We start from the raw sequence: 23,268 nt of genomic DNA on the forward strand, positions 1-23,268 counted from the left end.
CACACCTGTAATCCCAGCACTTTGGGAGGCCGAGATGGGTGGATCACCTGAGGTCAGGAGTTCGAGATCAGCCTGGCCAACATTGTGAAACCCTGTCTCTACTAAAAGTACAAAAATTAGCCAGGAGTGGTGGCAGGTGCCTGTAATCCCAGCTACTCGAGGGGCTGAGGCAGGAGAATCCGTTGAACCTGGAGGCGGAGGTTGCAGTGAGCTGAGATAGTGCCATTGCACTGCAGCCTGGGTGACAAGAGCAAAACTCTGTCTCAAAAACAAACAAACAAACAAAAGCATCTAGAGTCAAACACATATTCTTAGAAATAGCCATTACAATCCTTTAAGAGTATCTGATTCAAACAAGTGATAAAGTCTTTTAAAATGGAATTTCATGACTAAAATCTCACCGGATGACACATTAAAAGGTCTATACTTCCTTGAATGATAAGTTTTGTCATGCTTGTTTAAAACCACAGATCTATGGTCCTAACCATTGCTAGCCCTTAATCCTCAACTTGGCTTAGTTCTAGGTTCCTCGCTTTATTTTCAAAACTTGAAGATTGCAATACGTCTAGCTTCCTACACATTGGATTGCATACCCATTTACAGATCTGGGAAAAGTACTTTCTTAGAGGTAAGTCCCTTTGTTTCCCTATAGTTCTATTGGGTTCCACTCCTTCTCTCCCACCCTCTTTCCCTCAGATCTTCAATGTAGATGACAGGATTTTGACTCTTCTTGGTATGGTCCTAAAGGAAGCTGCTGAATGAGAGAGAATGAAAATTTTCAATACATTCTTTTTTAAAATAAAATCTTTTGATACTTTTTTCATTGTGCAGGATTCAAAAGCATGCTGTATAAAAACATGCTGTATAAGCAATGAAAAAAGAACTAGGAAGAAGGCTGCAAATATTCCAAGTAACTTTCTCCACTGGGATGTTAAACTGAACGTTTTATTAAACACAAAATAAACAAGAAAATGGACATGCTGGTGCACCAAGTAACAAAATAAATAAGAATATTTTATTAAATTAATGCAGGTACAAAAAGTGACAATCAAATGCAGAATTAGGTATCTCTGCCTATGCCATTTACGATGAAACATGAGACAAAAGGGATAAAGTGCCTTACAAATCCAACACCACAAGGAGGAGTTAGGACTTAGGAATAGACTGAGTAGACTATGTGCCTTGCTCAGCCACAATTCTTGCCTGTAATTCACACAAAGAACACTGTCACACAAATTACTGTACAAATGCACATGTACAAACAGATAACACAAGGAGCTCTGTTGGAGACACTGTTTCTTCAGCCTTGACATGTGGCAAAGCCAAGGTATTCCTTGTCATTGACACCAGAATATGGCCAAGAGGGAAAGGAAACTCTGGGATCTCCCAGGGCAACTGAATCTCAAAACCTCCAGGAAGCCTCTTAGGAGGGCTGTGTAGTGATGACAGCTGGTGGCATTCAAGCACAACGAATGAGGCTTTTCTGGCACAGGGTAGCTAGCAGTCAAGGTACACTGCCGGAATTTCCAGAAAGAAAATGTGATTTTGCAAGTACAGCATCAAAGTGAAGTTTATACTTGACAGAAAGCAGAAAACAAAAGTTCCAGATATGATTCTGTCATACAGAGTTAATAATAAGATTGCTTTTTAGGACTAGATTGACTCAGTGCACCCTGGAGAGCCCATGGGTCTCCTTTTGAGCAAACATAAACAAATCCAAACTCTGTCCTAGAGCAAATACTTAACAAATGGTGGTTGTCTAAATGTATATGTAGGACATATTTAACATATACTGAATCATATGAAAGATAATGAAAAGCTATGGGAAAGATAACTAAGAAACAAAGAAGGCATGGGTCCTCAGCCCTGGGAACTTCAAATTCATTCCATCTGCTATATAAGAAACACTAAAATAAATAAAAATAGCAAAGTACACAGCAGACATACAATGTGTTACTATTTAGGAAAAAAATTTTAAAAATACGTGCCTTCAACATACATTTCCAAATGTAGACTATCTTTAGAAGAACATATGAATAAAAGGCAGTAGCAGTTGCTTCTGGAAAGGAAACTTGAATGGCTTGGAGGATGAAGTGGAGATTTTCCAACCATCTCCCATGGGATCTTTTGAATTTTGAATCATGGAAAGGTATGAATTTAAAATTTAATGGCATTTAAATAGAAAAGACAGAACTGTTAAACAATACCAGACACTATATAAACAAGCATTAGATTATATGGCAAAGGCAAATCAGGAATAAATATAATGCTAGAAAAGGAATTCCAGTGTTATTTTTCAGGGTTATTTTAAGTACCGACCTCTCTTTGTAAATGAAAATTACTCTGATTATTAAGATGTTTAAGTATATCCAACTGTCCCAGACCACACTGGCCTATTTCCTCCTCTTGGCAACACTGCTCGGGTTTTCTCCTCACATCATCTTTATGCTATGACACTGGACTAAATTGTAATAATACATTTTCTTGTTAATCTCCTCATTATACTATGAGCTCCTTGAGGACAGGTACTTTGTCTTGCTCACATCTGTAGATTCAATGCCTGGCACAGTGATTGATAATGCAGGGGCACTTAATAAATGGTTTTTGAATAAATGAACTGCTTAAAGTAAAATATAGCTATAAATTGTATTATAAAAGGACAGTGGGTGGCAGTCTGAGGTCTGCTATTTACTGGTTTGGGCAAGTTACTTAATCTGTTTGCTTCCTCAGCTGTGCAATGGGTAAAATAATAGTGGTTATCACAACAGGGTGGTTACAGCGATGAAATGAGATTATGTGTGTAGGCTACCACATAATTGTAAAGCTGATATTTAAATGGAACAGATACTGCACAGACACTTGAGGTCTGAGAATAAGATTAGGTCAACCAGAGTATTAATGGGTTAAATAAAGGTGACATCCTATGCAACCAACGGTTTGATCTTTATGCTTCTAATGTGTACTTGTAGTTATGGAGGAGACCAAGCACCTTACAAATACTCCATGTTTTACTAGATGTGAGCAAATCATTAAGCAGCAAGTTTAGTTTGGCGACAAAACTGTAACATCTACTACAATATATCTTCAAAAGAAATCATTGACAACCACACTCACATGACAAGAAGACCTAACAGACTCAAAATAAATAGGAAAAACTCATACATAAATACTGTCCCGTTCCAACACTGAGACTCTCAGTCATGCAGAAAACCAATTGAGGCATTGAGTGGAGGCAAAGGGCACTTCTGCAGGAACTGACCCTCAAATTAGGGATTCTCAACCCGTCTTCCTAGGATGAGCAATGGATGATTTGCTTGGAGGCTCCTTGTTCAGAAGTATCCTTTCTCCCTGTCACGTGCGTCCATGAGCCCCTCAGGCATTTGAAAGTATCAAGGTCTCCCTCCAGGCTCCCTGTTTGACTCCATCTTTCTTCATTCTCCTCCTCTGCTTTCGCCAGGTTCCATTTTCAGTGCTTGGGCCTTTTAAGTCCTACATTGCCTGCATCCCACGGGCCCATTCCTTCCTCTTGTCACGCTCAGCCCTGATGAACCCCTAAACCACAGGTTGAGAATCCCTGCTTGAAGATCAGAAGTTCCAATGCTGGATTACGTCTCCTCCAAATGTGTATCTGGAGAGTGATAATAGTATATTAATTTCATGGGAAGTGGTCTGGGGAAAAAGTAACAAGAAATCTAATAAAAAACATAACTCATAGTTGCTGATATCATAAATGATAAATCTGAAATGAGAGAAAGCAGCAGGTTATATTTGTACCCAATTATCCTTACATGCTATCCTGGAAAACCCCTCAGTCCTGAGCAAATTGGGATGGCTTGTCCCCCAGCATGACCCAAACAACATTTGCTACTTAGCTTTACAACACAGATGATGCTATGGGCCACAGAATGAAACTTGCCTGAGCTTGTCCAGGTTAATTAGACTGCTTTAAACTTGGGCTCATTGTTAAGTTTGGTTTCTAACTACATTAAAAAAATTAGAAACCTTAATATAACTTTCTTCTTAGTTCAATAAACTGGATGAGGCTTTTCTGCCCTCCTTATAAATGTAAACATTTGTAGCAAAATGGATTGAAGCAGATGGGTTAAGAGTAAGGGTCTGTGGTTAGGCTAATGGCCCCCAAGCTTGATTTTTGTGATCAGCTGTGTGTTCTTGGGCACTTTACATTATCTTCTTGACCCTCTGTTTTCTCTACTGTAAAATGAGGATAAATTCTAGTATTTCTCTCTCTCTCTCTTTGGTAATGGCAAGGGGTGGGGGATTAAATGAGATACCGTGCATGGTGCAATTAACATAGTATTACAATACTGACACACAATATTTTAGAATCAATTAATTATCCATCCACCTAAGTCATCCTTGTCCCCTGCTGCAAGGAGCTGCTAGGGTGCAGGGCAACAGAAGATTAGCAAAGAGAAGCTGACTCCTTCCCCTTCCCTGCTCCTAAACCTCCTCAGACGGTGGAGGAGTTCTTGTATTAGCTGTGAGGCAGAGGGGAACCAGCATTCTTTAAAAGGAGAGGAGATTATGACTGATGGATTTCTCTTTGTTATTGCTTTAGCTTTTTGTTTCCTTTGCCTTTTACTTCCCAATTCCGTCTGATATTCTTACCACTTTGCTTCTTTGAGTTTGTATCTTGGATGCCACATTTTTTCACATCCATCATTCTCCCTTGAGAAAAAGAAATCATTTTTATTTCCATATAGCACAGCTCTACATCCCATACAGTGACCCAAGTTTAAATTTCAAGTTCTGTGAAACATTTGTAATCCCTAGGAAGTCTGGTGGACATCCTTATTCCACAGGTCCCAACTTATGAGGTTAATTAATTCAATAGTGTAGGGCACATGCTTTTGATCCTAGATTTTCTTGAGGAGTATACACTTTTATTTTTCATCTTTTCCCAGAGATGAACCAAATTCTGAGGTATTTTAATATCTATTGATTTCTGTCCATTTCTACTGCCAACTAATCTTTTTTTCCAGAGAAATATTCAAAATGCAAGCTGGCAACAATTATTTCTTTGTGCAAATCAACTCCATCTCAGGATCTTACTGTCATTGAAACTTGATCCTCATATTCTGGCTATCTCAGTCCTGTTAAGAATATAATTTTTGGAAACAGCTTATCTCTACTCTCTCAGTTAACACTACTTTCCCCCATGTAAGGGATTATGGGGAATTTTTCAACGACTATTGGAATCCCCTTCCATATTCTACTTCCCTATTTAACATCAGACAACTCTATACCGTCACTGGATCTCTTGGTATACTTCTCTAAGTATTGGAGGAATTATTTACTCTGAATCATCTTAAATGGGAGGAAATTATTTGAATATACTCATTTGCCTGGATTTTAATTGTTCCCACAGGTAAATGGAGAAATGAACACATGCAAATTATGTAACATCCTCTACCAAAAATTATGCAAAATACTCTATGGTAAAAATACTACAGTTCTACAGAGGAACTATTTTTATTACTTAGGGTACCCAGAAACCAGCTGGTTGCAACTAATGCAAGACTAAAATGCAACTGAAAATGACGGGCATTTTAGCTCTTTCTCTTCTGTAAGTCTGTGGTTATTTTCATGATAGAAAAAAACTGTATGACACTGCATCTTCTACCTCCATCCATACCCATTCTCCTGCCCCTCACCCCTTACACTTCATTTTCACCCAGTGACCCCACTCAGCTTCAATATAATTGCTGTTGAACAGTGGAATGCCTTTGCACCACCTTGCAGAGGTTAAGTCGGGTTTCCTTGCAGCCATGATCCAATTCTCACCCCTTCCTCACCCCCAGTGGAGACCACTGCAATTAAGGAAATACTACCTTTTCTTAAACAGAAGATGAATGTCAGTGCTACACCAAGGCATAATAAGATGGCTCCCAGAATTACCAAGTGAGTCCTTTCATTTGGAGGATGTGCCAGAGGTAGTTCTGAAAAACAAAACAAAACGAAAACAAACTGACTAAAGATAAAATTTTGATGGGAAGGGGTCAGGAGAATAGTCATCCTTGAAGTTTAGTTTAGCTTTAGGATAATTTTCTTAAATGCCACAGTTTGAGTGGCTGGAATGGCGAGATACCTGTGTTAAAATGGGAACAGCATGGAGAAGTGCGAGAAGCCCAGGCTTTGAAAAGGTGGTGCTGGGGCTAAATTCTGCTGCCCTTAACCAGTTTTGAGGTCTTGGGCAAGATACTTAACCAGTGTACAAAATACAAATGCTAATACGTTTCTTGTGAGGCTAATATTTATAATGTGCTTAGCACGGTACCACATGGAGTGGCTGCTCACTATTAAATGGCGGCCTTGATTATTTCACTTCCTCTTGCTTTTTTTTTTTTTTTTGAGGCAGAGTCTTTCTCTGTTGCCCAGGGTGGAGTGCAGTGGCACAATCTTGGCTCACTGCAACTTCCGCCTCCCGGGTTCAAGCAATTCTTGTGCCTCAGTCTCCCGAGTAGCTGGGATTACAGGTGCACACCACCACACCCAGCTAATTTTTATATTTTTAGTAAAGGCAGAGTTTCACCATGTTGGCCAGGCTGGTCACAAACTCCTGACCTCAAGTGATCTGCCCACCTTGGCCTCCCAAAGTGCTGAGATTACAGGCATGAGCCTCCGCTCCTGGCCCCTCTTGCATTCTTTAATATAGAAGCTAGTAGCCTACAGTACATGGCAGAGATGGTCCACAGTAGAACATGGAAGGCCAACCAGCACTGCTAAGGAGCTCCCACCTCCTCCTATCTGTCATCATGATTGGAGGCCAATGCTTGTTGTCTTATCTTTCTCTGCAGTTTGAACATCTCTGGACAACAAGCCATTAGTATCTCTTACTAGGCTCCTTGTCTGGGGTACCATGCAGGAGGAAAGGGGGTCCCATGGCACACAGTTGTTCAGAGGCTGCTAACTCCCACCTCTCACCCTTAGTCAGCTCCTGCCTGGCTCAGCTCTCCACTGAGCCCCATGATCCATCTTTGACTACCCAGGTGAAACTTTAAAGACACAACAACAGCCAGCTTTTTCCGTAACTTACAGTTTACAATGCCTGTTCATGTATGTTTTATTTCAGTTTCAGAACAACTTTATGAGTTAGGCATGCCAGGGATTTAAAAAAAAAAATCCCCAATTTACAGATGAGGAAACAGACTCAGTGCAGTTAGGTGAGTTACTGTAGGCCACCCAACAAGTAAGTTGTCATAAAACAGCTTTTAAATGGCAGGAACCCACTAATCTAGCTTTTACTGAAAGCCAGTTCAATACCTGAGGACTCGTACCCCAGTAAGAGCATCCCCATCATTTTCTAAAGTTTTTTTCCCCCTCCTTCTGTTCACAACACCATCCTGGATTATCTTTTCCTATTGATTGACTTTTCTATCTAATTTTTCAGTTGTTTTTGCTGAAGTACGTGGCATTTTCCTATCAACATGTATTGGGGGAGGGGGCAGTGAGAAGCTCTTCTCAGAATATCTTTGTGTTTATATTAAATATCATGCTCACTCGCCTCACTTTCTTTCACATTCTGAGCCTCTCATCAGACTCTGTCTCCCACCCTACCTACTTCTGTAGAGTAGTGAGATAAAAAAAAAATAGTTGAATTTGTGCAGGCAATGGTCTCAAATAATTTTCATACACTGTTGCTAATCTGACCCTTACAATAACCTTGCTCAGTAGATTATAATCCTACAGGGAAAGTGAAGCACACAGAAGTCTAGTAATTTGCCCAGGGACACACAGCCTCATGTTCTATGCACTAAGCAGACTGCTAGAGTTGAAATATTGTAGACTACCTTGGGAGAGGCACAGGGGAGAAAGGGTCCCTCATGTTTGGCATAAGACAGAAAAATATGTTCCATTTATTTCCTGCCACCCTGGAAAGAGGGAAGCAGCTCTGATGTGCCAGGATTTGGATTCCTGAAACATGGCCTGAATTGAGTATTCCTCTCAGGTATTCCCCCAGGTTTCCCGGCTATGAAAGCATTTCCCACATGGTGTTGGATTGCCTGTTTTTTATTTGTTTCTTAGTTTTTTATCTGTTTCCTGAAGAGTGTGAACTGAGTCTTATTATTCTATGTGTATCCAATGAGTACTACAATGCATGGAACAAAAGGTATATTCCATAAATATCTGCTGAATGTTTACTAAGTAACAATATGGTTTGGATGAATGGAGGTGAGGAATTAGGATACATTTTGTAAATATAGTGTTATTCATCATTCATTTATTCAACAATCACTGAATGACTATGATAGGCAGACATCATGCTAGGTGCTAGGGGACAGTGTTAGACATATTTTAATGGACACATTCAGAATATTACCTGGGATGACCAATTCAGCTGTATGGTTTTCCTCAGGATCTAATCTCCTAAAAGTGCAGTAGAAAATCTCATTAGTTGTTGTGTTGATTCTCAGTGTGCTGGTCACATTGAAAAGCTTCTCCTCTCTCTTGGAATTGGTGGTGGTGGTCTTACCACTCAGGACTTGATGGTCACTGCTTGTCCAGATGACTTCGGCCTTGGGGTAGCCCTCAGCCTGACATGTCAGTTCATGTTCAGAGGTGACTGGATCCACAACCAAAATTCTTTGGTTGATTTTGTTGTATGGGGCTAGGACATAAACAAAAAGAAGTCAGGGCTTTTGCTGAGCACAGAACTACGTACATAGCTTGATGCTGTCCACATTAGAAAGAGTATCAATGCAGGCTGGTTCTCAGAGGGATATGCTTAATGTTCAGATGCCTCAGCCGTGGGGAACACCTGCTAGCTCTGTCTCAATTCAGTTCAAAGTTGGGACAAGTTTGGGTTAATAGGAATGACTATCTTTCTATAAAAATCATGTTGGTACATTTATTGGGCTCAAACAAAATGTAAAGATTAATTTACACTAAAATCCCAGACTTCACCACTATGTATATATCCATGTGACAACACTGCTCTTGTACCCCTTAAATGTCTACAAAAAATAATTTAAAGAGAATTATCTTTAAACCAGAAGTCTTTCTATTCAAATACAAAATATCCCTCTCCATTTGTTCAGGTTTTCATATGTTTCTCAGTAAAGTGCTATACTTTTTACATAGGGCCCCATTTCTTCTTAAATTTATTCTTGGATATTTTATTTTTGTTGTTATAAATCCGTCTTTATAAACATGAATCTCTCCAGCTGGTATGCGTTCTTTTCTTAGACTTCAGTAAACAGAAAACCTGATTTTGATGTGTCATTCACTTTTCTGATTTGAAGTCAATGATCAGAAATTAGATATGAAAATACATAGTATTTCATCTGTAAACAGTGAAATATGTTCCTGGTGATACTTTTTAATGTTTAAATTTGTTCTTTATTGTAGAAGTTTTAAATTTACAAAAAAGTTGCAAATATAGTATAGAGTTACTGTATACTCCTTACCCGGTTTCCTCTATTGTTAGTATCTTACATTACCATGGTACAATCGTCATAACTGAGGACATTAGTACATTATTAATAACTAAACTGCATAATTTATTCCACTCCTCCAGTTTTCCCCTAATATCCTTTTTCTGTTCTGGGATGCTATCTAGGATACCACATTATGATACTTATGTTTTAAGCTTTTAAATGCTGGCTATTTTAATAAATCATTTAAGTAATTATGCTCAAGGAAGAAAGTTTGATTCAATTTTAGATCATTGGTTTGGGACCCTTTCAGGATTAAGATATGTAGTTTGCTGACAATTCTAGTAGATTGTTTAGTGCATCTATATAGCATAAGAGCTTTATTCATGTTTATTCATTACAAGTACATTAACATGTTCTTATTTTGTTGGTATAATCTTTTTTTTACTCCTAATACTATAGCGTAACCACTAATGATCTAGAGCCTTAATTCTCCATTCCTTTACCAAGGACAGCAATAGATTTGTGAGGTAATTTCTTCACAGAGAGTTAATACAAAACAGCTAGGATCAAATGAAACTGAAATAAATAATGAGTGATGTTTTGATACTCCTATATCAATGAAACCACTACCAGTGGAAACACTGGAAATCAATAAAATTATGATTTCAAAACCCAAAAATAATAGTTCTTATGCGTGGGTTGCTTTGAGGTAGTTACGGATTTTCAAATTCTCTTATCTAATTTTGACTAAACTAACCATCTTACAAAATTAAACAACTAATTAAAAAGTTTCCCACAAAGAAACTGAGGACTGAAGATAATACTAATAATTCAAGCACAACCCAGAGGAAACAGCAGAAGTGACACTTTTTATCGGCCACTGTATGAGGTGGTAAACAGTAAGTACTTAATTAGACCTCACAGTGTTATATAAAAAAACACAAACCTCAAGATTATTGACACCATCCACCTTTGTTAATGATAAAGTTCACCCTAAGGTATATTATGCCTTGACATATTAGCTAATGATAGTGAAGCACCACAATTAGTAAACATTGAAAATATTGTTTATTAAATTTTTATTTCAACCTCTTAAAATGTCTATTTTTGTACAAATGTCTATTAGGTTGAACCAGATGTAACTGGTAACATTCAACCTTTTTTTGCTCTTCAAAAATGGCAATTTCTTATGGTACAACTTATATATTAACAGAAAGTAAATTTTTTATAATTACACACAAATGTGCATGCACAAACACACAAGTTTAAAATGTTTTACAGATGAGGTGAGTAATCAAAATTTTTTGCAGACCCCTGGTTTACTAGATCTAGAACACTATACTAATGTTGGACAATCAAAACCAAGAAAAGGTCATGATAGTTTTGAAGTCAACATATAACTTGATACATACACCAGAGGTACAAATATAGGCAATAAAAAGTGATTATTACGGGCCCAGACTTCAGCGCTAATCTGCTTGGATTTAGAACTAGCTTTATCATTTTCTAGGCTGGGTGAATTTGGGCAAATTACTTAATTTCTTTGGACCTCAGTTTCCTCATCCTTAAAATGGGAATAATACCACTTATCATGGAATCAAAGATTCCATCATTGAAAGACACACTCGGATTTCAGACACAATAAAATACGAAAAATACTCATGTTACATGATGAAGCACTTACCCCCTAGAGTCATTTCCAGGAGGAAATGAACTAATTTAGACAGAGTGTTCAGTACAGGGCCTAACACACAGAATAAGCAAGTGCTAATTGTAGTACGCGATAGTAGCAGTAGCAGAGCTGCTCCTCTTCCTCCTTTTACTGCTGCTGCTTCAGTGTACCCTTTAGAAGCTGCTAACAGTTCCTGATGAACAGTCTTGGAAATAAATTTTCACATATCCAAATCTGTTCATGTTTCCAAAATTTTAGGCTAATCCTATTTGAGGAAATCATTCATTCATTGACTCAACAAGTATTTTTTTGTGTGCTCTTTTCGTACCACCACTCTGCTGTACATCAAGCCCTGGGGATAAAGCAATATTATAAAACAGGCCCAAATCTTTGTGCTTGTGGAGTTTATATTCTAGGAGGAGAGAGACAATAAACAAAATAGCAAAGTATGATATGATATGCTACACAATATACTAGATAGAGATAAATGCTACAGAGAACACTTAAACAGGGCTGGGAATTTTGGGGAGAGATGGGGTTGGTGGGGAATGACAGCAGTTGATTTGGTCCATATGATCCAAATAGCTTTATCGGGACAACTATGCAACACTTTGATCTTTCAGCTGCCTAATCTCATTGAAGGTTCTGAAAGTCTGAATGAACATTTCGTTTTCCCTGCTGTTAGGTTCAGCGATTAAAGAAAAACACTTTTAATTGAAAGGTAGAGGCCTGAGAGTCTGGCATTTAAACTCACAAACAAGAAAGGTGCAATAACACCCAAAGTGATAGTGATAATTGAGTGAATCCAAAACTAAATTCTTTCAAATTTCAGTTTTGAAATGTTTCACCTTTAAAATACCATGGTGAGTAAACTCCTGTGGGGAAGCTATGTTACCACACATTTGCTGTGATGGGAAGTGAAGTTCAACAGCATTACTGTGAAATCATTTGCATATGGAGGTGACTCAGGAGTTCTACTTCCCTGAGTTGGGAAGCTCCTGCAAGCCAGCTACCTCATTTCCATTGGAGACACGGCCTCAGTGCAAGCGAAGCTTGGTGGTTGCCTTGTTCTAAGTGCAGAAGGTTCAGACTTTTGGTATAGCTGAACTCAATCCCAAAACCACTGTATGCAAATGACAAGATGGATTGGGACTAGAATGCCAATTAAGTAATTTACAATACAAAATGGAATTGTCAAACGAATCAGGTCCTCAAACCTGGTTGGTCATTTGCTTTGCTCCATAAAGAACTCCCCCTTGGAAAAACCATCAGTGCCAGAAGATTTCCTATTGTGTTGATCCATGGCAAAGGAGACTGCAGATACACAAGGGATATTATGGAGCCCAGACGACCTGAATAAAACCCTTCCCTACTACAAGGACAGCTGTCCCTTCCCTACACACTCCCTACAGGCTGATGAGAGACCTTCTTTGGAAGCAGAAACTTATACTTTATGCTGCCTTCTTCCTGACTGCCAGGATTATACTCTTCCTTTCCATCCCAGATCTAGCAATGCTGTTGATGAGGCTACGTCATGATGATTTCTTTAATATCTTGGAACACAGTAGATGCCTGATATTTGCTGATGGACTGGAGAAAAACTGAAAGTATAAACCACAACATCTCAAGAGATGTCGTGAATGGAGAAGCATATGGTAAAATATAATGAAAATTAAATCTACTTTACAAGTGATATGTTCTTGACAATAGTGGCATTACCTGAGCCAGAATCAGGGACCAGAAATACAACATAAAACTGATACATTTCTCTTAATCCCCACATGATTTTGTTTTTGAGTTTATAGTTATCAGTGGTCATTAATTAATAATTGATCAGTGATCAGTGACAAATGTAAACTTTTTCTACTGGTATTGTTAGCCCTCAGATTGATGGTAGTTAGCCCAGGAATGGAAAGACCAAGGGGAGATGATTTAATTCTAGTCAAATATTAAAAGGTCATCATGTAAATGAAATAATCCCAAGACTACAACTAGAGGGGCAGATTTCAGCTTACTATTAGGGAGTAATTTCAACAGGATATGGAAGGGATATCCAAATGGCAGGGAGGCCATTGTGGGATATGACAGGGACGCCATTGCAGAAAATATATGAACAGAAGATCCTCTGGGGGATTTTTGTTCTTTGTGGGAGTTTGGATTAGCTGCTTCTGCCTGGGATCCTTTCAGCTCTCAATTCTGTGAAACCCAACAATGAAAGCAGAGGTGTTTTCCTTTACTTAGCTAGTGCCAACACAAAACTTTGAACTCAAGTGACCTGATAACATAACTGTGGGTCAATACCGAGGAACTGACACTCCTAGTTCCTTTTCAATTCTCCAAGACAACATCAGTATAGATTTTCAAGATGAATATATGCCCAGTAAGTATGGCTTATACTGTAGTGGAAGAATAGGTTCTTTTACACTTAATATGATTATTTTTTGTCTTCATAGGGTGACTTCAAGTCTTTTTTAATGTGAACCTTACAGTGGGGTTTGTTCTGAATATATTTATTTGCATTTGATATAGGGAGGCTCAAAAAAGGAAAACTGACAGACCTAATAAAATAAAAAAATAGTAGTTGAATAAAAAAATTTCTGGAGGGACACACAAATAATGGTTACTCTCTTTGCATGCCATGGGAGATAGTGGTGAAGGGAGGAGGGACACTTTTGCAATTCATTTGATCTCTTCCATAGTATCTGAATTATTTGCAAGTATATGTATTCCATTTGTAATAAAAAAGTAAAGACTAGAAATTATTTTTGGAAAACTGTACATACTGTAGAACATGGCTCTGTGTTGTTTGTCTCTGGATTTCCAGTGACTATCAAACAGGTGCTCAAGAAATGCTAATTGGATAATTATGTGAATGAATTTATGAATTGAATGAATGAATGAACAGACTATGCTGTTCTGTTTGAAAATAAGTATGGACTTACAAGAATGAAAAGTCTTCAACACTTGGAATATGTTTTCAATAAAGATCAGGCCTCTCATCTATAATAATTCTTACCATTGACTTTCACAGTAATTCGCTTGTAATCGGCACCACCATAGCTGATCATGCAGCGGTAAACCCCTGCATCCTGCAATTTCACATCTGTGATCTGAAGTGCAGCATTTCCCAGGGAGAGCTGGTCCTTCAACAGCCGGGCCCTCTGTCTGTAGCTACTATGCTGAACCTTCAGGTCTTCCTCTCCATGCACAAATTGAATAATGTTCTTATCCTCCATTTCCCAATAGACAATTAGTGCAGCCAGGTCTAATTGTTTTTCTACTGGGAATTTGCATTCAATTGTCATATTGCTGCCATACTCTACCACATATAGGTCCTTGGGAACCGTGACAGTAAATGCTAAAAAGAAAGAAGGACAACCTTCAGAAAAGGGAAAATTCCTCGAAACATTTACAAAATTGACACAGCGTTTATAAATCACTTTATCTGGTCGGTTATGTTATCATTATATTTAAGAACTTGCTAAACACATTTTATCCAATGGGCTTGAAATATGTTTTGGGACACTATATCTCATGCCGAGACACAGTGTCCCAATAGCAGAATAATAAAATTAGCTAAACAAGTTGCCCCCACAATTTATAAACATATATTACTGTATAAATATTATATGGAGATGGAGTCCTTACAACCAGGGAGACTTGGTTTCATGTAGACATCCCCAGAATGTCCTTTGACAGGACACCTATTTGCTTCCTACATAGAGGGAATGGTAGATTCTAACAGTCATCTCTTTTTACTTCCCTAAACTTTTGATCAGTTTTCTGGCAAGGAGTACATTGGTATGGAGTTGAGGAAAGACCACAGGGTGATGCCAGTACTGTGTTACCCTGACATTTTCCATGTATCCTACAATTCTTCCTTGGAGTATCCTCATCAGGAAAGGCATGTCACAGAGCAACCAAGACTGAAAGATCAAAGGATCTTGGCCTTGTTGAAAGCAAACAAATAAATGTATACATACAGGCCATTTCCCCAGATATTTTCAGTAGTTAACCCTGGGAAATGGGTAATAGATTATTTTGTGTCTTTCAATTTGTCTATATTCTCTATATTTTTACAAAATGACACAGGTAACTTTATCATTGCGTAAAGTAGAAAGAAGACTTTGCCATTGTGTAAAGTAGAAGAAAGAATAGAATGTTCTCTCTATAAGAAAATTGCATGCATTTTAAATTATCATTTTAGTTTTAAACTCATGGTTAAAATATTTAAAATATAGAACCTAATGGAAGGATTTGGTGTCTTACCGTTCAGCAAATGCCAGTAGGTCATGAATATAAAGACAGCAAATATCCTCATCTTTCTGGAATGCCCTAATTATGGAAAACACGAAAAGAAGACTGCTTCACTTAATAATTAAACATACAATATGACAATATGGGACTTGGTGGTTCTAATTGAAATAGTCTTCTAATAACCAGTCATGATTGACTTGTAATTGTGGAAACCCAACAGGGAATTGGAAGTTCAATATCTTCATTCCATTGCCCACAGCCACATAAATGAAAAAAGTTACTAAAAGATGAGAAGTTTCAAATTTATTATAGTTACAGGCCGTGAAAAAAATCTGCCCACTCAAAAGAAGCCAAGAAGATAATATTGCACCAAATTCCTCTCAATTATTTCATGTTTTTTCTGCATTGTAACATACCTAGTAGAACCTGCCCTGTACAAAATTTCAGAGCAAGGAGAATCTGACTTTTACTTTTCCAACCTGTCAATGCTTTTTCCCCCTACAGCTAAATACTTTCATCTTACCCTTTAGCTATTCAAGACTTCCACTTCACTGTCTCAGCCATGCTAGTCCTCCTTCAGGTGCCATCCTTCAAAATCTCCTCTTCTGCCCCTCTCACTTATTCTAAATTATAAATCTATTCTCTCAATAAACAGATTCTTCTACTAACAGTGGGGAGTGGGAAGGGGAGAGAGTTGGATTTGACTAATTCATACTAAGATATGAATGACTCACAGCCACTCTTCCAGAGTATCTGCCTAGATTCTATTCTTCATTTAGTCATCCTGCTTGAAATGTTACTAATTATTTCGTTTAGCAAACACTGATTGAGCACGTCTTCTGTGCTAGGCACTATTTTAAGCATGAGGAATACGGAAGTCAGCGTGAAAGAAAAGTCACTCTCCTTTTGCAGTTTATGTTGAAGTAGGGGAGTAAAAGATTTATACTCTATTTCAGCCAATCTGTGCATTTATTAATATTTTCTCCCTCTTCTGTTATACATATATTTACAAACTTTGATAAGAAAGAGGTAAGTTTTCCCTCTTAGTGCCTCTCCAATCTTTGTATACAGACATGAACTCACAAATGATCAACTAATCAATGCCACATATATATAAGACAGGAGATTAATGTTCCTAATATATAAATAGCTCCTAACAATCAATAAGACAACTATACAAACTACACATAACCCATGAGGAAAATAAGTGAAAGGTCATAACATATAGTTCAGAGAATAAGAAATACAGGTGACATGTAAACATATGAAAGATGTTCAATCTCACAATAAAAAATATAAGATATGAAATACCATTTTCACTTATGAGCTTGACCACAATTGTAAATATTTCTAATATTTAGTGTTTGTGAAGATATGAACAAATAGGCTTTCTTACCCACTAATGGGAGGATTTTTTTTTTAGGGGGCACTTTGATACTTCCTATTACAATCATAAATGCGGATGTCATAAGACCTTTCACCCTCTCCTAGAAATCTATCCTACTAAAACAAAAACACACACATATATATATGTATATATATATATATATGTCTGTATATGTAAAGGAAGAGCATTGCTCATAACAGCAAACTGAGAATATCCTAGATTGTCTAAGTGGTTAAATAAATTTTGGTATATTCACAAAATATAATACCATTAAGGACTGAATTCAGCATATGTACATGTACTGATTTTGTAAACACATAGAAAGTAAGTTGCAGAACACTACATGTAGCAGAAATCCACTTTTGCTGAAAAAAAAAAGTGTGTGTGTGTGTGTTTAGACACAGGAAATGTCCAAGATATTGACAGTGATTATATTTAGGAATTAAATTAGAGGGAGAACAGGTAGGTTTCACTCTTTATTGTTTTTAAAGGGAAAAAAGGAAGGAAAAGACAGAAAAAGAGAGATGAGATTATGGATTTTTTTTGGTGTTCTGTGTCCAAATTTCCAAGTGAAAGAATGTTTTATTTTTAGTATCAGGAAAAAAATAAAACCAAAATTTCATGAATCACTTCACCTTGCCAAACCGTAGAATGTTTAGCAGACCAAGTGATATAATGGAAAGAACCCCAAAATGGAGTCCAAACATCCAAACTGACGTAGAATAATAACATTCGTTTATTTTTTATGTTTTTTTCTTTATTATTAAAGTAATATAATGAAATTACAGAAAATAAGAAAAGAAGGGGAAAATCCCCTACTGTTTCATCACTCTCACCCAGGGAGCATCTGGTGATGCCTGGAAACATTTTTGGTTGTCAAAATTGGGCTGGTTGAGGGAGGACTGCTGTTGCTATCTAGGGGCAGAGGCCAAGAGTGCTGCCAAACACCCTGCAGTGCACAGGCCAGCCTCCCACAGCAAAGACATACAGCCTAAAACGTCAACAGTGCCAATGCTGAGAAACCTTATCACCACTGTGAGCAAAAAACATTTCAGTGTATATCTTTCAATTTTTTTCCCTGTAATCTTTTAAAAAGTAATTTATAACCTTGTCACACATTTAATACCCATTTGTTTCATTAAAGCTTATGACATAAATATTGCCCATCTTACTGCATGGTATTCATAAGCATCTTATTTAACAGTTCCATAATATTTAATCCCTCTATTGTTAGGTATCAGATTGTTGCCAATTTTTAAAATATCATAAGTATTTGTGTGTTCAGCAAATATTCGTTGAGTGCCTACTGTGTGCCAGGGCCCCAGGCTAGGCCCTGAGGATAGATTTTCCCAAATAGTGTTGCTGATCAAAGAAAAAGAACGTTTTTCTGGTTCTCGACACATGTTGATAATTGGTACTGTTACACTGTATTTTCACCCATTGTTTAAAAAATATTATTTTTTTGCTAATTTGAAAGATCTGATCATTTTTTGGTCTGTTTATGTCACTGGTTTCTTATCAACCTATATGAGCCCTTCATGTTAAAAGATAAAAAGGTTAAGTGAAATAACATGAGTCATCATCCTCTTGCCAGGGTTAGGTACATATTTTTTTATTTCTCTCCTTTCCGCCTATCCTGTAGATGTGGAATAGCGATGGCATTCAGGCCTATGAGGTCACGTTTGCTAAAATGGGGCTGCAGCATCTATCGGACTATCTTTTCCTTGGGCCAGAGTTAACTGTACAGTTATAAAATATTACTTATAAAATATAAATATTACTTATAAAATATTTTATAACTGTACAGTTATAAAATATTAATGTGATATTTTATGATTATTGTATTATAAATACAAATTCACTTACTAGGCAGAAGAAAACTTAAAATACCCCTAATTCCAAGCAAAGCATTATAACCATATGGGAATAAAACAAAGGGACATTAAATCTAGTCATGGATTACAACTAATTTTGCCAATGTTTATGGCCTACTCTGGTGGAGTTCTTGTCCTTTAATGAATTTGGTTGAAATTTTTAGGAGTAATAAAGGTTTCCTGGAGGGTGATGGATTAGATCCAATATTTACTTAATTTCTCATCAAACCCTCTCTTCCACAGCTCCATTTCCTTGGGGTGCAGCTGTCATTAGTGAGGGACGAAAAGGCAGAATACAAAGATCATGTAAATACACACATGTTCTTTAACCTCTAAACCTCATATCAGGGCAGTTGGTCTAAGAGAAGAAGACTGACATCTTCTTCAGGTAAGAATTATGACCATATGTGAATTCCCATATCCGAATGGAGACATTTAAAGAGCAATGAAATGTGAACTGGGGAAGAAGTGATGGCTCATTCAGGTTGGGGAAGTGGGTTTGTCCCTGGGGGAAGCCCAGTATAACACTATGGAACTAATACTACTTCTCTATCTTCCAAGGGTAGGATGGGTAGGAGGACGAGATAGAGAAAAAGTTAAGCAGCCAGGAGCAGTGGCTCATGCCTGTAATCCCAGCACTTTGGGAGGCCGAGGCAGGCGGATCACCTGAGGTCAGGAGTTCGAGATCAGCCTGGCCAATATGGTGAAACCCCATTTCTACTAAAAATACAAAAATTAGCTGGGCGTGGTGGCAGGTGCCTGTAGTCCCAGCTACTCGGGAGGCTGAGGCAGGAGAATCACTTGAACCCGGGAGGCAGAGGTTGCAGTGAGCTGAGATTGCACCACTGCACTCCAGCATGGGCAACAGAGTGAGACTCTGTCTCAAAAAAAAAAAAAAAAAGAAAAAAAAAACCGGTTAAACTTAATTTCTCAAAAGTAGGAGCAAGAGGCCTGCATGGTGGCTCCCGCCAGTAATCCCAGGACTTCTGGAGCCTGAGGAGGGAGGATCGCCTGAGGCTAGGAGTTCGAGAACAGCCTGGGCAACATAACAAGAGCCCCATCTCTACAAAAACAAAAAAAAATTCTTAAGTCGGATCAAAGATTAAGACAGTTGATTTATTAAACCTCTACTAAGTGACCAAACTTTATTAAACTTGATGAAACCCCATGCCCAACCTCCTTCTCAGTCACACTGAGACACTCTTGTACATTTTCCACATGGGGTTTCAATTCCCCACAGTATTTCTGTGACTTCCTTGAAGACCACACTCTAACTGCTGTCGTGTGGCCTCTGCCTACCTACTTTTACTGAGAAAGGCTAAGTTTTTCTTCAGAGTATCGTAGTTCTCCTTAAATACTGTTGACGACTATCATTGTCAACTGATACATCCTTTCTGGAAAGCATTTTCAGTTTTCTTCAAAAGGCCTTTAAAATATTCAGGCTCTTTGACTAAGTAGTTACACTTCTAAGTTTACTTGAAGGAAACAATCAGCAATATTCCGGAGATATATATGCAATGAGTTCAGTGAATGGCTAAGACAGAACCACTGTAAATAACCTTGATACCCAACAGTGAGGAATTAATTTCATTTAGTTACCCAATCTAATCGAATGCAGCAATGAAAACATTTTTAGAAGGTTATTTAATTCATAGAAAAGCATCCACGGTAAATTTTTTTCAAGTATTAAAAAAAAGAGGTAGAACAATGGTACTTTTACTTCTTGTGTTATAAGACAAACCCAGACTGAACTTTGACATGGGCCAAGGTCAATGTGTCTAAGAAATGTTTTATTATACTATTTTTATTCTTAGGCTCCTCCATTCCTCTTTTAGGACTCCTTTGGGTTCTCAGAATGGACAGAGCAAATAAATTCCGTTCAGGGGTCCTGGACCTGCTTAGCGCAGGAAAAGACTTACTTAGATGCTGCCGCTGGGATAACTTACACAAGTCATGTTACTAGCAAGCAGCTGACGGTGGACTTGGACCCGTGTCCAGACCTCCAGCCTAGCATCAGAGCTATATTCTGAACACACAGTCCTATCCTATACTACCTATCTTATTTATTTTTAGAGGTATAGATTATTTTTAGAGCAAAACTGAATCGCGCCTGGAGGAAGGCCAGATGCATTGCCTGTTCTTATTAACCCCAACAGGTAATTGGCTCTACTGCCCCCTAGACCATCGCGTTCCCTTTCCCTTCTCCTCTCTCCATCCCAAAGAAAGGGTGTAGAGACCCTCCGTCCTAAAGTGCCCAGCGAGCTAGCCAGAGATGCTGGGCCGTGGGCACCCACGGAGGAACAACGCTCCCTACCTGCAGGCGGACAGAAGCGCGGCTGGTGCGGAGCCTCGGGAAGCTGCGCAGGACTGGGGCTGCGCGGGACGCGCCAGCTGCTCAGCGTTGCGCCAGGCCCGGAGGCGGGGGCCCGCCCACCTCTGCCCAAGGCAGCAAATCCAGTTTGCCGGGCGTTGGACTTTCCTGACCTTCGCTGAAATCGGCGGAAGCTTTCAGTTTAGGTAGCTAGTGTTGGTGTCCTAGGAATAAAGCTATGTACAGAAATGAAACAGAAAGTGAAACATGTCAGTCCAGTTTTCTTGTAAATGAGATTTTCACCGGGAAGAGTTTCGAAGATTAAAGCAAATCCACATTTAGTATGTTATTAATAAAAAAAGAAATTTACAACAAGCCAACATCTGAACGCACCTTGATTTTACCTTCAGAGGGGTAAGAGCTTAAGGTTACCCCTTAACCTTTATCAGAAAGGTTTCCCCCTTTCTGATAAAAGCCTCTTCAAGGTGACTGAACATCTTGACATAACTTGATATAACTCTACAACATATAAAAAGTCAGCAGCAGACCCATATGGCTTTGGTTTTTATTCTAGAAAGTAGGTGTGTGTGTGTGTATGGGTGTATAATAGGAAATATATTTTTAAATCGTGGATTCTGTGACTTCCTCAAAGTTCCTCGACATAATGAAACTTCATTTGCTTTGTCATTAAAAGAACTTCCCATCCCGAGCTACATCTTTTAAGAATGCTCAAGGTCCCTGATATTCTGCCACCCTAAGGATTAAGGCTGCGGAAGCCTATACTAGGTGAGGGTTAAGAAAGCCCTTTTGAAAGCTTTGGGTTAGTGAATGGGCCCAAGATGACAGACGATGGTGTCATAATTTACTTAAGTATTATCCCGCGCTGAACTTCTAGGTGCTCTCTTTTCTCGAACTCCTTGACCTCAAGTGATCCGCCAAAGTGCTGATATTACAGGCTTGAGCCACCGTGCCTGTGTGCTCCCTTTTCTTTTTTTTCTCTTTTTCTAAATTGAGAAATTGGACTCTTCATTGTTTGCCTTTCCTTCTTATTCATTTCAACTGCAGTTCAAAATACTGCATAATGAATGAATATTGAGATAGCCCTTGCATTGGTTATGACATTTGCTTCCAAAATAAGAATTTTCACATTCTGATTGTATCACAGATTTTTATTTTTATCTGGGAAATTATTGAGGCTGACACTGCCTTGATTTGGCAGGAGCGTGGAGTTCTCTTTGGCCTCAATAAAATTGCAATAGGGGTTGGGCCCAGCTCAGATGTTCCTTCTTTCAAATCACTTTTGAGGTCACATAGTAGAATAGAGCAATTTTGGTGACTGTAAGTTTGGGTGACTTCCCAAAGTTCCCGAAGTTGGGTGACTTCCCAACTTTGGTGACTGTGACCTCTAGGAAAATATAGACATTATGTGGCAATACAGTTTACAGGTACTGCATATATATAGTCTGTGTATGACACACACATGTACAACAAGTTTCATGAAAAAATACTTAGACCTACTATCTGCAATGCCCTCTGATATTTTCATTTAATGTTTTATTTTTCTAAAAATGGTCAAGACCCAGGGCATAAACTTTATGATCTGCTAGTTCATCATGACTCTTGAGGTCTGCAAAAAAAAAAAAAAAAAAAAACTGGCTTTAGAGCCATCTACCACTAACTAGCTGAGTTAACTTGGGCAAATAATTTACCAAGTAGCCAGGATTAAATCATATCCTCCTAGATGGCCTGGATGATCTATGAATAATTTTTTAAACTGAGGATGGGTATTTTGTTTTTGTTTTATGAAAGCAGTGTTCAGGGTCTACCTAAATGATCAATGAGGCAAACGGAATTTGCCTTTCTCTAAAGTTGCTGATGGGAATTGAGGGTATTTGCTCAGCTTGCTGCTCAGTGATTTGCGTATTAGTAATGTGAGGATTTGTGTTTTTGTTCATCTTTCCCACCTGTTTCTACCCTTCAGCCATTCATTTTCCCATACAATTGATCAACTATCCGGAGATTGAAAAACAGGCTGTGTTTAGAAAAAGAGAAATTTTATTACCTCAGAAAAATATGTAAAGCAAAACAGATGGTTAATGAGTGGGGGGATAAGTCCTGAAACTCTGTGTGAATTTTTTTATTTGGACGAAATAGATGGAGAAGTGCTGAGATGGGAGAAGAGCAGTGGGGAGCCAGGGCTGAAGAGCTAGATACTCTGGTCATCTTGAATACCACCACTTCCTATTCATGTAACACCTACTCTATTCATTTTTAGACATATAAATTCATCATTGCCAATGTGCTGTTTCTCAGAGTGTCTCTGATGGTTACTTGCATTACACTCGACTTGGGGTTAATGTTTAAAATAC

General features: G+C 38.3%; 1 protein-coding gene across 3 annotated transcripts; it reads right to left on the reverse strand.

Annotated features, from left to right (window-relative positions):
* Nucleotides 1-927: 927 nt before the first annotated feature.
* CD274 (CD274 molecule) lies at nucleotides 928-21,294 on the reverse strand. 3 transcript variants are annotated; one of them, XM_003823378.6, is made up of 7 exons: nucleotides 20,903-21,294; nucleotides 15,340-15,405; nucleotides 14,087-14,428; nucleotides 8,342-8,629; nucleotides 5,853-5,960; nucleotides 4,630-4,689; nucleotides 928-3,628 (listed from the first exon to the last, which is right to left on the reverse strand). In XM_003823378.6, exons 2-7 carry the CDS (start codon nucleotides 15,389-15,391, stop codon nucleotides 3,606-3,608), a joined length of 873 nt encoding a protein of 290 aa, XP_003823426.1. In that variant the 5' UTR covers nucleotides 15,392-15,405; nucleotides 20,903-21,294; the 3' UTR covers nucleotides 928-3,605. The 3 variants fall into 3 exon arrangements, 2 of the variants coding, with proteins under 2 accessions (XP_003823426.1, XP_054948154.1); XR_010109170.1 differs by having other exon boundaries at nucleotides 4,630-5,960; nucleotides 20,903-21,293; XM_055092179.2 differs by lacking the exon at nucleotides 928-3,628 and having other exon boundaries at nucleotides 3,636-4,689.
* Between the last annotated feature and the right edge of the window lie 1,974 nt (nucleotides 21,295-23,268).

The sequence above is a fragment of the Pan paniscus genome, chromosome 11 (assembly GCF_029289425.2).
Source record: "Pan paniscus chromosome 11, NHGRI_mPanPan1-v2.0_pri, whole genome shotgun sequence".
In the NCBI taxonomy this organism is placed as follows: Eukaryota; Metazoa; Chordata; class Mammalia; order Primates; family Hominidae; genus Pan; species Pan paniscus.

Bases quoted from the DNA above. Each gene is read 5' to 3' on its own strand.
- CD274 (XM_055092179.2), bottom strand. From the start codon at position 15,391: ATGAGGATATTTGCTGTCTTTATATTCATGACCTACTGGCATTTGCTG. The intron at 8,630-14,086 runs GTAAGAATTATT...TTTATGTCCTAG, and splicing joins AATTACTGTGAAAGTCAATG to CCCCATACAACAAAATCAAC. The intron at 5,961-8,341 runs GTAATATTCTGA...TTTGTTTTTCAG, and splicing joins AGCTGAATTGGTCATCCCAG to AACTACCTCTGGCACATCCT.